At 46.5% G+C, this 15,982-nt stretch overlaps 2 protein-coding genes across 3 annotated transcripts in view; both read right to left on the bottom strand.

Moving 5' to 3' along the window:
* CMTM4 (CKLF like MARVEL transmembrane domain containing 4) overlaps positions 1-7,728 on the bottom strand; it is a 71,212-nt gene extending 63,484 nt beyond the window's left edge. For both annotated transcript variants that reach the window (XR_014805798.1, XM_021094005.2), the window contains exon 1: positions 7,313-7,728. Coding sequence is in view for 1 of the 2 variants with exons in the window: in XM_021094005.2 (XP_020949664.1) it covers positions 7,313-7,498 (186 nt within the window). In the remaining variant the exon portion in view is untranslated. The remainder of the gene's footprint in view (positions 1-7,312) is intronic.
* Positions 1-15,982, bottom strand: part of TK2 (thymidine kinase 2) — a 1,024,677-nt gene that overhangs the window by 156,681 nt on the left and 852,014 nt on the right. The gene's annotated exons all lie outside the window — the stretch shown is intronic.

Genomic DNA, 15,982 nt, shown 5'->3' on the forward strand with positions numbered 1-15,982 from the left:
CTCCATATGCCACAGGGTGGGCAAAAAAGAAAAAAAAAAAAGGTTGATTTTTTGTGTGTTGACCTTGCATCCTGCAATCTTGCTAACTCACACAATCCTCGCTTTTTCATAGATACCCATGGGACAGTCTACACAGACAATCATGCTAACAGTTTTTCTTTCCAATCTGAACACTTTCTATTTATTTTTCTTGCACTGGCTAACACTTCCCGTAGAATGTGAAATATCAGTGGTGTGAACACACATAGCTGCCTTGCTCCCCATCTTAGGGGGAAAGCATTCTTGCACCACGGAGTATGTTAACTGTAGATTTCTGGGTTGAGGAAGTTCCTTTTCTTACGACTTTGCTGGCAACATGAATATCATGAATTAATGTTGATTTCTGTCAAAAGATTTTCTGCATCCACTGACATAATCGAGTGTTTTTTGTTGTTGTTGTTGTTCTTTAAACTGTTATGATGGTGGATTATAACTCCTGGTTTTGGAAAATTGAACCAGACTTTTGTTTCTGGGATAAATCACAATGACTGCAATGTACTATTCTTTTTGCATAACACTGCTGAATCTGACATCCTAGAATTTTGTTCAGGATTTTTATTCTGTGTTCATGAGGAAGAGTGGTCTGTAATGTTCTTAAACTGCCTTTGTCTGATTTTATACAACAGATGTATACTTGACACTTTTCTGAGGTCTTAAATGATAACTTTACTATTTTCAACCATCATAAAAAAAGTGGTTTCATCCTTGCTTTTCTACTAGAATTTACTGACTCCAAGTTTCTGACAAGAAAGACAACTCTCATCGATAACAATCTTTCCAAGGGAAAATGAGACTGTTTTATAAGGAACTACTCAGAGGCAGATGTGAGAGTCCAATGAAGTCAAATTTAGTACTTCACCTGCCATTATCTGCCTGCTCCTGGCCTGCCTCAGTACAGCCCCAGAAAGCAGGCACGGTGAGGGACTGTGCCCACTGGCTTGGGAGGAAAAACTAAGTTTCCATCAAATAACAGAAATGCTGGAGTTCCCATTGTGGCTCAGCAGAAACAAAATCTGACTAGTATCCACAAGGACACAGTTTCAATCCCCAGCCTCGCTCAGTGGATTAAGGATCCCTGTGGTTTAGGTTGCAGACGCAGCTTGGATCTTCAGATATGGCGCTGCTGTGGCTGTGGTATAGGCCTGCAGCTAGAGCTCCAATTCAACCCCTAGCCAGAGAGCCTCCAAATGCCGGGGATACAGCCTTAAAAGGACCAAAAAAAAAAAAAAAAAAACCCAAACCAACCATGAGGCACTAAAAAGGACAAAATTTAAAAAAAAAAAAAAAAAAAAAAGGAAAGAAAAAAAAGTCATTTCCCAACCCTGAAATGCAAAAGTTCACATTTGTCTTTGAATTGCCTAAGAAAGCACCTGTCAAACATTAATCCCTTAGTTTTTACAATTCCTAAAATGCTCAATCATTACCACTCACATTCTACCACTGAGGAAGCCAAGACACAATGGGGTGAAGAAATTTCAAGGAGATCAGGAGAGCTACAATTTGAATGTAAACATCACCTACTACCACGGTGTCTCAGGGTGTTAATGGCCCAGCTCATCTCTGTGGCATTGCCAGTTTGATTCCAGCCCAGCACAGCAGTGTTTTCAGTGCATTGGCTTGGCCATTGTTGTGGCTCAGGTTTGATCTCTGGCCTGGGAACTTCCATATGCTGTGGACACAGCCAGAAACAAACAAACAAAAAGTCCTCAACAAATGCAATGCAATTGTCAGAAAGTCAATCAGCCATGAGACGGGCTCAAGAAAGGGACCTGAAGCAAAAGAGCTCCCTGAGGTGTGTTTTCAAAATGAAATGCTGATTCTGCTCTTAGCTCTTTTGAGAAGGTTCTCACTGCAGATCTGCTGGACACCACACAGGAACTGCACACAAAGGAATAGCACAATGGCCACTGAGAAATTGAAACACTTTTTTTGTTTTGTTTTGGAGGCTTTTTTTTTTTTTTTTTTTTTTGGGCAGCACTTGTGGCATATCCCAGCCCAGGGATCGAACCCAGACCTCAGCAGTGACCTGAGCCACTGGAGAGACAACGCTGGATCCTTAACCTGCTGCACCACAGCGAGAAAGTCACCCAAAAGGTTACCAGGCTGATCAAAGACCATAGAAATGCCCTTGGACTCAAGGTCTACTCTACTATGTGGAATGATTCAAAATGATGTGTTCAGGAGGCTGTAAAAAGCACACTGCCTAGGTTCAAATCTCAGCCTCACCAACCACTAGCTACAGGACCTTGAACGAGTCACAATGCTGTGCCTCTAATTTTCTCATTCATAAAATAACTTACAACAGAGTACCTGTTGTGTCTCAGTGGAAACGAACTTGACTAGCATCCATGAGGATGAAGGTTCACTCCCTGGCCCTGCTCAGTGGGTTAAGGATCCGGCATTGCCGTGAGCTGTGGTGTAGGTCGCAGACACGGCTCAGACCCAGAGATGCTGTGGCTGCGGTATAGGCCGGCGACTACAGCTCAGATTTGACCCCTAGCCTGGAAACCTCCATATGCCGCAGGTGTGGCCCTAAAAAGACAAAATAATAACTGACAACAGTAGAATAAGCACACATTAATGATGCCTGCTGTTATTATTCAGAAAGTTGTTCCATCACCTTCCACCAGCCAACATGAAGATCATCAAGAAGTATACATACAATAAATGCTGGAGAGGATACTGAGAAAAGGTAACCCTTACACTGCTAGTAGCAAAGTAAATTGCTACAACCACTGTGAAAACAGTATAGAGGTTCCTCAAAAAACTAAAAATAGCACTACCATAGGATCCAGCAGTCCCACTCCTGGGCAATTACTCCAGAAACTCTTAATTGGAAAAGATACACACACCCCAACACAATGTTCACTACAGCACTATTTACATAGTCAAGCCATGGAAACAACCTAAATGTCCATTAACAGAAGAATGGATGGACTTTGCATCGTGGTGAATCGGAAACAAATCCGACTAGGAACCATGAGGTTGCAGGTTCGATCCTGGGCCTCACTCAGTGGGTTAAGGATCCGGCGTTGCCATGAGCTGTAGTGTAGGTTGCAGACGCAGCTCAGGTCTGATGCTGCTGTGGCTGTGGTGTAGGCCAGCAGCTGTAGTTCCCATTAGACCCCTAGCCTGGGAACCTCCATATGCCAAGGGTATGGCATGGCCCTAAAAAGCAAAAAGCAAAAAAAAAAAAAAAAAAAAAAAAAAAGGCAACAAAAAGCAAAAAAACCCACAGAGGAATGGCTAAAGATGTGGTACATATATACAATGGAATATTACTCAGCCATAAATAAAGAATGAAATAATGCCATTTGTGGCAACATGGATGGACCAGAGATTATTATACTAAGAATATTCAGAGGATGAAAGACAAACATCATATGGTGTCACTTAAATGTGGCATCTAAAAAAGGGATACAAATGAGCTTATTTGCAAAACAGAAACACACTCACAGACTTTGAAAACAAACTTATGGTTACCAAAGGAGAAACGTGGGGGCTGGGGGATTAAGGGATGGACTGGGGGTTTGGGATTGCCATACGCACACTGAGGTACATGGAATGGTTGGTGGATGGGGACCTGCTGTATAGCACAGAGAACTCTACCAATATTCTGTGATAATCTATGTGAGTAAAAAATTAGAAGGAGGAGTTCCCGTCGTGGCGCAGTGGTTAACGAATCCGACGAGGAACCATGAGGTTGCGGGTTGGGTCCCTGCCCTTGCTCAGTGGGTTAACCATCCGGCGCTGCCGTGAGCTGTGGTGTAGGTTGCAGACGCGGCTTGGATCCCGCATTGCTGTGGCTCTGGCGTAGGCCAGTGGCTACAGCTCTGATTAGACCCCTAGCCTGGGAACCTCCATATGCCTCGGGAGCGGCCCAAGAAATAGCAACAACAACAACAACAAAAAGACAAAAGACAAAAAAAAAAAAAAAAAAAAAAAGAATTAGAAGGAGAATGGGTGCACGTACATGTATCTCTGGATCACTGTTTCAGCAGAAATTATTACAACATGGTACATCAACTATACTTCAATAAGACTTTTAAAAATGAAGAACGTTGCCCCCTCCAGGACCTGTCTTCTTCAGACACGGCCCTCACATCTCTTTATAAAACTGCCACAGTATGCCCCACCCCCGTCCCCAGAGCAAAATTCTGCTTTCAACCAAGTGCTGGAAAAAAATCAAAACAAAACAATAAACAAAAGGCCTACATTAACTATTTCATTAAATGGTATTTGGGAGATAAAAAACAATAAACACTCCTAAACCCCACAATCCTAAGAAAGAAGGCATTACAGTCAATAGTTTAAACCAACTCTTTCCCACAAAGTACATTTATATCGCTTGAGATAACAGCAGGAGGCATTCTCCCCAGCTAAGAGACAGTAGGAGTTTCATTTTCAGAAGATATAACCTATCAAAATGCACTGATTAATTTCCATCATGTTTCAGACTGGTTTTACTAGCAAATAACATTTCATTTAAAATATCAATTTAACTTTTAAATCACTAGGAAATAAACTATCTCTAATTCAAATATGTAATTATAACTTGAGGGTGGCATTTTCACCAAGTTTCTATAAAGACAGGAGTATTAATCAGCCACAGTGACAGCTAAGGTTTTATTACACACGAACTAAGCGCCTAATAAGGCAGGTGCTAATTTAGACATAGTACCTCATTTTCCTATCCCTTCACGGAGGTATAGGCTCATTTTACAGAAAAACCTCAGGCTTGAGGTTGACCATCACTGGTTCTGCTAGAGAACTAATTGAGAGCACCTGTGTAAGGTTTTAACACCAAAATGATACAGAAAGCTAAGCCTCAAACTTTAATGTGCATGAGAATCTCAAGGAGACTCTTGCTAAGCTGCAGACTGTGATTAGGAAGGTCTGGGGTGAAGCCTCCGATTCTGCACGTCTAACAAGCTCTCAGGTGCTAGCGATGCTGTTGACCACACTTGGAGCAAGGGCCTGCAGGTGGCAATAGGTCAGACCACAAAAAATGTCTCTTATAAACTAAATCAGAAAAAGTCAAAATTTTCTCAATAACCCACAGAATTAGAACTCAAACCATCTCTCTTGATGAAGTACTTCTGAGCTTCGTGACATCTGAGAAATGTTTTCATAACAATGCTTGTTTTCTTTTCCAGTTCAAGCTGAAAGTCCACCTTCTCGGACCTCATAGGGTTCCCCCTCTCTTGGTTTTTATCAAGGCTGAGAAGCTAAATCATGGAAGACTGTTTCAAGTCACCATACCCTTCAAGCAGGGTCCCCATCCTTCACTCACCCACACACAACATAACTTCTCACTGTTTAAATTCTAGAGATTAGACAAAGGGCAAGCGTTAGGTGAGATTTTAAGGGCTCTTCCAGATGAAAAACAAAGCGCTACAAAAAAGCCCCAGTATTTTACAAAAGGTAATGATAAATACCATAGGCTTTCATTTCTGGCCTTAGGTGACAAAATTCCAGCAATGAGATGATAATATTTTGTACAAAGTACTGGGTTTCATTCTTTCACCAGATCCTTTGAGTGGCAAGCTCCAGTGCAAAAGTCCAGAGCAAACAAAGCAAGGTACTTAACAAGGCCCTATATATTCTACCTGGGTCCAAGTTCCCGCCCTGCTCTTTTATTCATTTCTGATTACCTACATTGTACTCAAACATCAGCTAGCTGCCTCTTTTTTTTTTTTTTTTTTTTTCTTTTTTTTCTTTTTATGGCCGCACCGGCAGTACATGGAAGTTTCCCGCCAGGGACTGAACCCGGGATCCTTTGGGCCAAGAATCTAATCCACACCTCTGCAGCCACCCAAGCCGCTGCAGTTGGGTTCTTAACCCACTGCACCAAGCAGGAACTCCTAACTGCCTCTTTTAAAAGACAGTTATACACCTCCCCCAACCTCCTCCATTCTTTTTGCTAACAGCAATGCCTCACTACAGAACCAATTCACCTCTAAGAACATTCCGGGTTACTGGATAAGATCAGTTTAAAAGTTCTAGAGAGGGATAACCTGCTCTATTTGTCTTCCTGAGAGCCTTTCAAAAAAAAACCCTTCCACAATCAGCAGAACAAGCCTTTCACCCAAGAGAAAGATAAAAGTCTCTGATTCTGCAATTTACAAACACTGAGACCTTTATTTAAAGGGAATCCATATATTATATTATTCCCAAGGAACATTCATTTTTGTACTCAAGTAAGCACAAAAAAGACGGATGCTGGGAAGAAAGAAAATGCACAGACATTGCAGCTTTGTGCAAATGGCTTCTCTGGCTGAGAAGTCCATAAAGTTTCGCTGCAGGGCCTCAGAGGAAGGCCTACCTGTGTCAGGGAATACTGGGACACGGTTTTTTCCCCAACTGAAGTATGTTCTATCCACAACAGAGCTAAGCAACTAACCAAAGAGGCCTCTTGGAAAACCACAAAAGGTGGGGGAGGGCAGGCCCCTGCCCTAAACACCCTGGAAGCTAAAAATAAGAATTCTGAGAAATGAGCTCTACCATAGACAAGTCCAACAGAAAGTTCTCTGTTTCTGTTACCTCCAAAACTGGCTGCCCTCCCAGAGTGATTTAACTTCGGGTACCAATTGGGCAATGCCAGCCACTGTGCTGGGGCAGAGGATTCAGGGATGCCGGTTCTATCTTCTGGGTGAATTAGGAGGAACCAAACCTCTGCAGTGTAAACCGGAGACTCTGGGCAAATCTGTGCTCCCCCAATGCATCGAGACTACATACCTCCATTCAACAAACATTTATCTGAGCATCTACCATATGCCCGGCACGCTACTGGACGCGGGAGAAGAAACCAGCCACAGTCCCCAGAGGTGGAAGCCGAGACAAACAAGGACCGTCAGAGGAGTGCAGGATGTGCGGGCACCGAAAACCTGCCAAAAGTTGCTCTGACCAGTAGTACTCAGGGGATGGCTTGACCCCGCGCCGGGCTCTGCGCACCACCAAGCCCAATCAATTAATCACAGAGGCTCGAGATAGGCTCGAAGGAAGGAATGGACAAATAGGCCCCGGGGCAGGTGTTCAGGTAGAAGGCGCACACCTGAGGCAGCAGGGCTGGGGAAGGCAGGGTCTCCAGGGCCGGCCGGGGGGTGGCCCGGGGACCCGACCAAGCAGAGGGGGCGCGAGGAGCGAGGGTCTGGCCCAGGAAAGCGGGTGCGAGGCGGAGGCCGTCCCGGCCTGCGCCCCCCGAAGCGGGAGCAGGGAGGAAGGCGCACAGCTAGGCCGCCCGCCCGCACCTGGGGCCCCGCCCGGCACCTACCACTTGGGCGACCTTGAGGCAGCCTAGCGCGCTGCGCAGGTAGTCGGGGTCGCAGCGCAGGCCGGCCAGCCCGCGGCGCTGGCTCACCGGCTCGGTGGTGGGCTGGTACGGGCTGCTGGCGCCGGAGATCATGGAGGTGCTCGAGGCCTCGCCCTCGAAGCCGTCCAGCTCCTCGCCGCTCCGCATGCTGCCGCCCAGCCCCGGCCGCCTCGCGCGGCCGGCCCCAGGCGCCCGGAGCTGGCGGGCTCAGCGGGGCCGCCGCATCGTCGCCGTCGCCTGACTGACCGCCTGCCCGCCGCCGCGCTCCTCTGCGCCCGCCGCCCGGCTGCGGCCGCGGCTCGGTCCGCTCGGGCTCGGCTCCCGCCGCCTCAGCAGCAGAAAGGGAGGGAGGCGGGAGCGGGCGGGGAGGAAAGGAGGCGGGAGCCGGCGCGGCTGGCCGGGAGGGGGCGGAGCGAACAGCCGGCCGCTCGGCGGCGCTCAGCGCAGCCAGCGAGTGGAGGTGGCTGCCCGCTCCTCGGGGCCTCGGGAAGGCGGGGCGGGGCGGGGCGGGGCGCCGGGGCCTCTGGCCCCGCCCTCACCTGCGGGCGCGAGAGCACCCGGGCCGCGGCTGCGCGCCCTGAGATCACAGCGTGCAAGGGCTGGGGACCGCGAAAGAAGGGGGGTCGTGGTGTCCGGGAGGACTGGAGGCTGACGGGAGGGTCCGGGGGCACAGAGCTGCATTTCCAGGGCGCTGCCTCATTTTCTCCTCTGGCGGAAGTGGGGTCCCCTGCAGGTAGACCAGGGGACTTCCCGATGAAGACCAAGAGGTGCTGCGCAACCCCGGTGCTGGGAACAGGGCCCAGGCTGGGCCTGACTCGGACTGTTTGATCAGAGGGTTTCCCTCTGGTCCCCCACGCTGGGCACCCTGTGGCACGCTGGTCGGGGCTGAGCCGGTCAGGGGTGAGGAGAAGTCAGGATGAGTAGGGTCGCTTAGTACTGGGACTGCAAGACAGACACAGGGTAATATTTGTGAATAACTCCCAATGTACGTTCTGGATCCACCCGCCTGACCACGGACGGGTGCTGGCCCAGAGGAGACCCTCGGTGAACTAACATTAGTTTCCTCTCTTAGCTGAAAAGGTTTCGTGATCTCTGTCTAATCAAGTCAGGTTAAACACAGATTTTTTCGCTAATGGGCATTAATTAGGGGCCAATTTGCAATTCAAGTGTGAAGGCTAATTTTAAGCTGAAATAAAACACTGACTTTCTAAGAATTGTCGCTTTGGTATTGAACCTTTCCAGACAACAAATATCTAGAACTTCCCATGCTCCAGGCACTGAGAAAGGCATCTGAAAGTGTCATTGTTCCCATTTTACAGAAGACAAAACTAAGGTTATAGACTGCTAGTTCCAGGCCACACAATTGGTAGGCAGAGCCTACTCCTTTCCAGATTTTTTTCACTACACAATGTTGTCTAGTATATAATTGAGATGGCCTTGTGAATTTGTGAAATGAGAAGCAGTAAATGCCATAACTAAGGAGATTGCAATTTAAAGGGCTCCCACCTTTTAGTTACTAAAGATGGGAAAGACAGGAGTTCCTGTGTGGTGCAGCGGAAATGAATCCAACTAGGAACCGTGAGGTTGCAGGTTCCATCCCCGGCCTTACTTAGTGGGTTAAGGATCGGTGTTGCCTGAGCTGTGATGTAGGTTGAAGACGTGTCTCAGATCTGATGTTGCTGTGGCTGTGATGGAGGCCAGCAGCCATAGCTCCGTTTGGACCCCTAGCCTGGGAACCTCCATATGCCTCAAGTGCAGCCCTAAAAAGCAAAAAAAATAAAATAAACATGGGAAAGATAGTGACTCTACTACTACTCTATTCAACCAACAACTATTTGTTGGGCATTTATTATAGGCTAAGGAACATGCTAGGACTTGGAGATAGACTGCCAATTAAAGATAACAAGTTGAGGAGTTCCCTCACGGCTCAGTGAATTAAGAACCCGGCTTGTTACAGCTCTGGTTTGGGTTCAGTTCCTGGGCTGGAAACTTCCACATGCCGGGTGCAGTCAAAAAAAAAAAGTTTAATGTTTGGATAGACATTCAGGCCTCTGCTTTCTCCCCAAACCCCAGTGAAATGACAGAGATTTATTTTTTAAGGGCATATAACCACAGGGACAAAGAATGGGAAAGGGGACTATGGGCGACAAAATGTTGGAAGCAGAAAAGCAAATGGCTAATAGTAACTGACTTAGCAGATACAATAAAGCTAAATTCTAAGCTGGCACAAGGAAAGGCTGAAGAGCAACCCAGGTCATATCACAGAAAAAAGGCTCAGGAATGGACAGCACCAAACACATCTAGAAGTGGGGGTAAAGGCAAGAATTAAAAAAAAAAAAATGTGAACTAAGTCGTGTGTGTGTGTGTGTGTGTGTGTGTGTGTGTGTGTGTGTGTGTGTGTTTAGGGCCATACCTGCAGCATGTGAAGGTTCCCAGGCTAGGGGTCTAATCAGAGCTACAGCTGCCAGCCTACGCCAAAGCCACAGCAATGCCAGATCCAAGCCTCATCTGCAACCTACACCACAGCTCACGGCAACGCCGGATCCTTGACCCACTGAGGAAGGCCAGGGATTGAACCCGAAACCTGATGATTCCTAGTCGGATTCGTTTCTGCTGGGCCATGACAGGAACTCCAAGTCTTTTTTTTTTTTTTTTTTTTTTTTTAATGCCCACACCATGCCACATGGAAGTTCCTGGGCCACAGATTGAATCCAAGCCACAGCTGCAACAACACCATATCCTTTAGCCCCCTTTGTGAGACTGGGAATCAAATCCTTGCCTCCACAGTGACCTTAGCCACTGCACCCCAGGAGGAACTTTGAAAAGTCTTTTTGAGAAGCATCACCTTCCATGCCTGTCCCCCAAGACTGGGATCTTTTTCTCTGGAGAAGGTAAAACAGAGTCCCTTAGTTAGGGATCACAAGGCACAGTTGAGGGCTGAGCTACCATACTAAAAAGTATATGTGTATGTTTGTGTGTGTCCTTGGATATTAAATAATATGAAATCAAAAAAATTTAATTCAATAAAAAAGTTAAAGGGAGTTCCCGTTATGGCACAGCGGAAAGGAATCTGACTAGGAACCATGAGGTTGCAGGTTCAATCCCTGGCCTGGCTCAGTGGGTTAAGGATCTGGTGTTGCTATGGGCTGTGGTGTAGGTCACAGACACAGCTCGGATCCTGCACTGCTGTGGCTGTGGTGTAGGCCGGCTTCTGCAGCTCCAATTAGACCCCTACCCTGGGAATTCCCATATGCCTCGGGTGCAGCCCTAAAAAGCAAAAAAAAAGAAAAAAGTTAAAGAAAATATGACAAGAAATAGACTCAAAAGACAAAGAGATGGAAAATGAGAGAAAAGAAAATTAGAGGAATATTCCAAGGGAATAATAGAATACTAAGATTTCCATAAAGTTAGAACAGAGAAAATAGAGGTAAGAAAACAAAAAATAAAAATTCAGGGAGTTCCTGTGGTAACTCAGCAGTAACGAACCTGACTAAGTAACCATGAGGATGTGGGTTCGATCTGTGGCCCCGCTCAGTGAGTTAAGGAACTGGTGTTGCTGTGAGCTGTGGTATAGATGGCAGATGCAGCTGGGATCCCTCATTGCTGTGGTTGTGGCGTAGTCCGGCAGCTACAGCTCAGATCCAACTCATAGCTTGGGAACTTTCATATGGCATGGGTGTGGCTCTAAAAAGACAAATAATAATAATAATAATAATTCGGTAACATTTTCCAGAACCGAGGGATATGAGTTTGGGACTTAAAGGATCCACCAGTACCCAGCACAATGAATGAACATGGACCAGCACCAGGTATATCAGAACACGGGGCCAAGGAGAAGATGCTCAAGGTTCCAGAGAAGAACGAAGCAGGGCAGTTCCTGTTGTGGCTTAAGCACCTGACATAGTGTCTGTGAGGCTGCAGGCTGGATCCCTGGCCTCGCTCAGTGGGTTAACTGCAGCATAGGTTACAGATGCAGCTCAGATCTGGCGCTGCCACGCCTGCGGTGTAGGCTGGCAGCTGCAGCTCCACTTCAACCTTAGCCCAGGAACTTCCATATTCTACAGGTGTGGCTGTATAAAAAAGGAAGAAAAAAAAAAAGAACAGACCAGACTTCTTTATAAAGGATCAGGAATCAAAATAAATAAATAAATAAATAAAGGATCAGGAATCAGAAAGGTTATCTGACTTTTCCACAGTAACTTTGGGAGCTACAAGGGAATAGAGTAAATCATTCCTTATCCTAAGAAAAATGATCCTCACTTAAAAATCTGGTTCCAGGAGTTCCATTGCAGAGCTTGTTTGATCCCAGCCAGCGCAGTAGATTAAAGGATCTGGCATTGCAGCAGCTGTGATGTAGGTGGCAGCTGTGACATAGTTTACAGCTGTGGCTTGGATTCAGTCCTTCACCCAGGAACTTCCATATGCTGTGGGTGTGGCCATTAAAAGAAAAGAAAAAAAAAAGAGTCTGGTTCTAGCTGGAGTATAGATAGAGTAGAATAGTTGATGGAAGACTCTCTTAGACATGCAAAGACTCCCTCTGTCTCTTCTCAGGAGGCTGCTGGAGAAAAAACTACTGGAATAAGGACTTAAACCAAAGAAGCAGAGGACATGGGGTCCAGGAAAGGATGGATGCAGCCTAGAGAAAGGTGGTAAGTGTCCCTGGGGTGACAGGGCTAGGGGTTAGCCAGCCTAGATCGGAACAGCCAGAGGCTTCAAGAGACATCTTCAAAATGAAATTAAGTATGTGTTTGAAGGAGTTGCCTTGGGTCAGAGTTTGATCCCTGGCCCTGGTACTTCTACATGCCATGGGCGCAGTCAAAAAAAAATAAAGAAAGAAGAAGAAGAAGAAGAATGTATTTGACTATACAGAAAAGAAAGATTCATAGTTTTGAGGTAGAATATTAACTCGGGTCGTCAATGCAGGAGCCTGGGCTTCGATGCATTCTTTGATATGGCCACTGGTTGACATTTGTGGCTTGAGGGCTCCAGGGAGTAACATCCCCATGGGCCTTGTTTACTGTAGGGAGTGTACCTACTCCCAGATGGACATTGATCCCTACTCCCCTGTGATTCAGTTTACAGGATGAAAAGGACAAAGAAACTATGAAACTTATGGGACATTTCCACCCCTAAGACCCTATTGGACAAGGACTGATATGGGTAATTAGGCAGGGGCCAATGGGGGAGGACCACATCTCTCTGGACCCCACATCGGTACCGCCCAACTTTGGGGAATAAAAACCCCTATGGAATGGTGGAGAAGGGGGGCTCTTCTCCCACCTCCCAGCAACCCCGGGAGCTATCTGCTTTCCTTTAATGAAGACTTTGCTTGCTTGCTACCTGTGTGTTGGTGGAGTTCATTCTTCAACCACCATGAACAAGAACCCGGATTCTGGTACCATCCTTCCAGCATCAGTTTCAATAGTTTGGAGATAAATTAGTGATGAATACATAGAAAATTAGCAAATAATCATAGATTTACTGCAGGGAACTAAAATGATACACAGAAAAGGAGGAATTCCCATCGTGGCTCAGTGGTTAATAAATCCGACTAGGAACCATGAGGTTGCGGGTTCAATCCCTGGCCTTGCTCAGTGGATTAAGGATCTGGTGTTGCCGTGAGCTGTGGTGTAGGTCACAGTCGTGGCTCAGATCCTGCATTGCTGTGGCTCTGGCGTAGGCCGGCAGCTACAGCTCAGATTAGACCCCTAGCCTGGGAACCTCCATATGCCACGGGTGTGACCCCCAAAAGACAAAAAACAAAAACAAAAACAAAATATATGTATAGTAGTTCTCTTGTGGTCCAGGAGGCTAAGGATCTGGCATGTCACTGCGGCAGTGGGGTCCTTGGCCTGGGAACTTCCACATGCCTCGGGCATGGTGAAAAAAATAATAAACTAATTATTTAATTTAAAAAATAAAAGGTAGGAATTCCCTGGTGGCTCATCAGATTAAGGATCTGACATTGTCACTGCTGTGGTGAAGCATCAATCCCTGGCCTAGGAACTCATTCATGCCATGGACGTGGCCAAAAAAATATGTATATATGTATATATATGTGTGAGTGTGTGTGTGTGTGTGTGTGTGTGTGTATGGTAAATACAAAAATTGGTTAAAAGTTAAAAAGTATCAATTCTGGGGAACAGGAAATGTCATGGGAGTTATAGACCTTGTAGAACTATTTGATTCTCTCAACTATGTGCTTATGTAACTTTAGTAAGAGCTAAATTTAAAACGATTTTTTTTTTTTTTTTTTTTTTTTTTTTTTTTGGCAGGGGCATGAAGCAGCTTGATGTGGAATCCAATTCCCAGACCAAGAAGATTGATCCTAGGCTGCAGCAGTGATAGTGTGAGTCCTAACCACTAGACCACCAGGGAACCAAAATGGTTTTTTTTTTTAAAAAGGAACCTGAGAGTCAGATATAGTCCCTGCCAGCCCAGACAGGGAGATCAAGCACTGAAAGCAGTAAATACACAGAGCACGTGCTGAGTGTCGAGCATGGTGGTGTGGGAATTTCCAGGAAGGATTTCATTGAGTCTATGAGTCAGAATTTCAGCTGAGGTCTGAAATATGAAGAGCAGTTAGCAAGGCAGAGAGATGGTAAGGGCTGGTGGAAGAGCATTCCAAGCAGAGAGAACAATGTGTGCGAAGGCCCAGAGACAAGTGAGAAAGCAAAGCAGAGTGAATAAGCTCAAGTGCTGAGCTCCAGCGTGAAAGGTGGCCTTAGGTGTCCCTGCAGGGCCTTGGGGGCCATGTGAAAGCGGAGACTCTGGACGGAAGCCTGTTTAGCAGGAAAGTGGCCTGGTGAGGCTGGCTGGCTTGCTTGCTTGCTTTCTCTTTGTATGGCCACACTCGCAACAGGTGAATCCGAGCCACAGCTGCAGAAACACCAGATCCTTTAACCCACTGCACCAGGCCAGGGATCTCACCAGACCTGAGACACTGCGGTCAGATCCTTAACCCACTGTGCCACAGCGGGAACTCCGAGGCCTTCTTTTAGAATGCTCTGTCTGGTTTCATTCAGGGAGACAGGCTGAGCGGAAGCAAGATCGGAGGCTCCTCTCCAGTACTTGTTAGCTGTTCCCTGCTCCTGGACCCTAGCCTACATTTATTTTTAGTTCCAGGGACAGACACAAATTTTTTACTTTTGGTTTTTAACAGAAGTTCACAGGCTTCCAAAGGGTGTTGTTGGGAATCCCACACAGTAAGAATAGATAAAACTTGGTATTGTGCCTTCCTCAGTGTTCAACTGCGATACATCAGCGATTGTGGCTCTAGCTGTGCCTCTAGGTGACTAGGAGTGCTCAGGACAAAATGAGGAGGATAACTTCTAAAGAAGTGGGCAGCCCGTAGGTCCCTGGGTTCCAGGGTCTGGTCCACATATCCAGGTCTCATTCAAGGAAACCAGACTCAGAAGAGACTGATGGAGAAACCAAATGTGCTACTTCATTAGTTGTTGTCAGCTAATAGCCTCTGCCATCAACCATAATGCTGATTCTTACCTCAGTTCCTGAACTCATCTTTTTTTTTTTTTTTTTTGGTCGTCTTTTTAGGGCCTCACCCACAGCATATGGAAGTACCCAGGCTAGGGGTCAAATCAGAGCCACAGCTGCCAGCCTGCGCCACAGCCAGAGCAACACAGGATCCAAACCGCGTCTGCAACCTACACCGCAGCTCACAGCAATGCTGGTTCGACAGGGATAGAACTCAAGTCCTCGTGGATACCAGTTGGGTTCTTAACCTGCTGAACCACAATGGGAACTCCCCTGAACTCATTTTGAAAGAGTGGCTCAGACTATAACCTCCTTAGATATAGGCTATCCCCTAGTATACCTGGGTGCACCTACATGGGGCCTGGCCTCTCCCTAAGTCTCTGAGTCTTATTTAGCCCAAGGGCAATCACCTCCGAGTCTGAGGGACTCCTCACTCTAGCCTTCTCCCCAAGCACACTGATTCCATGGAGAGTACTCACCTTAAAAGCATTGGTCCTCAAAGGACTTTAGATTCTAAATTCCATGAAGGGCTGGGAGTAAAACACTTTCCCAAAAGGGTCCCTGTATGTTCTGTCCCTGGAGTCAGTGCCTGATCCTTGTGAGGGGAGAAGGGGTTCGAATTTCACTTTTCTTTCTTTCTTTCTTTCTTTCTTTCTTTCTTTCTTTCTTTCTTTCTTTCTTTCTTTCTTTCCTTCCTTCCTTCCTTCCTTCCTTCCTTCCTTCCTTCCTTCCTTCCTTCTTTCTTTTCTTTTTTCTTTTCTTTTTAAGGCCGCATATGGAATTTCCTAGGCTAGGGGACTGCGAATCGAATTGTTGCTGCAGCTGCTGGCCTACTCCACAGCTCATGGCAACGCTGGATCCTTAACCCACTGAGCAAGGCGAGGGATGGAACCCAGAACCTCAGGGATACTAGTTGGGTTCAGGTCCATTACCACTGAGCCACGAGGGAGACGCCTTGCTTCTTTTCTTACTGAGGCTCCTCCCAAGGGCATCCCAGTGAGTGTTGGGGGTGGAGTAGCTTTGCCTGTAACTTCAATTAAGCAATAGATCTCATCTGCAACTTTTAATAAGCTCAGTAATTAGCAGGAGCCCTAGAGATTTTACCTCAAATAGAAAAATATAGACACTGGTAGTTAA

The sequence above is a fragment of the Sus scrofa genome, chromosome 6, assembly GCF_054392235.1.
Source record: "Sus scrofa isolate SSC_HxYL_T2T_F1_AM1 chromosome 6, Sscrofa_HxYL_maternal_Yorkshire_Landrace_v2.0, whole genome shotgun sequence".
Taxonomy (NCBI): Eukaryota; Metazoa; Chordata; class Mammalia; order Artiodactyla; family Suidae; genus Sus; species Sus scrofa.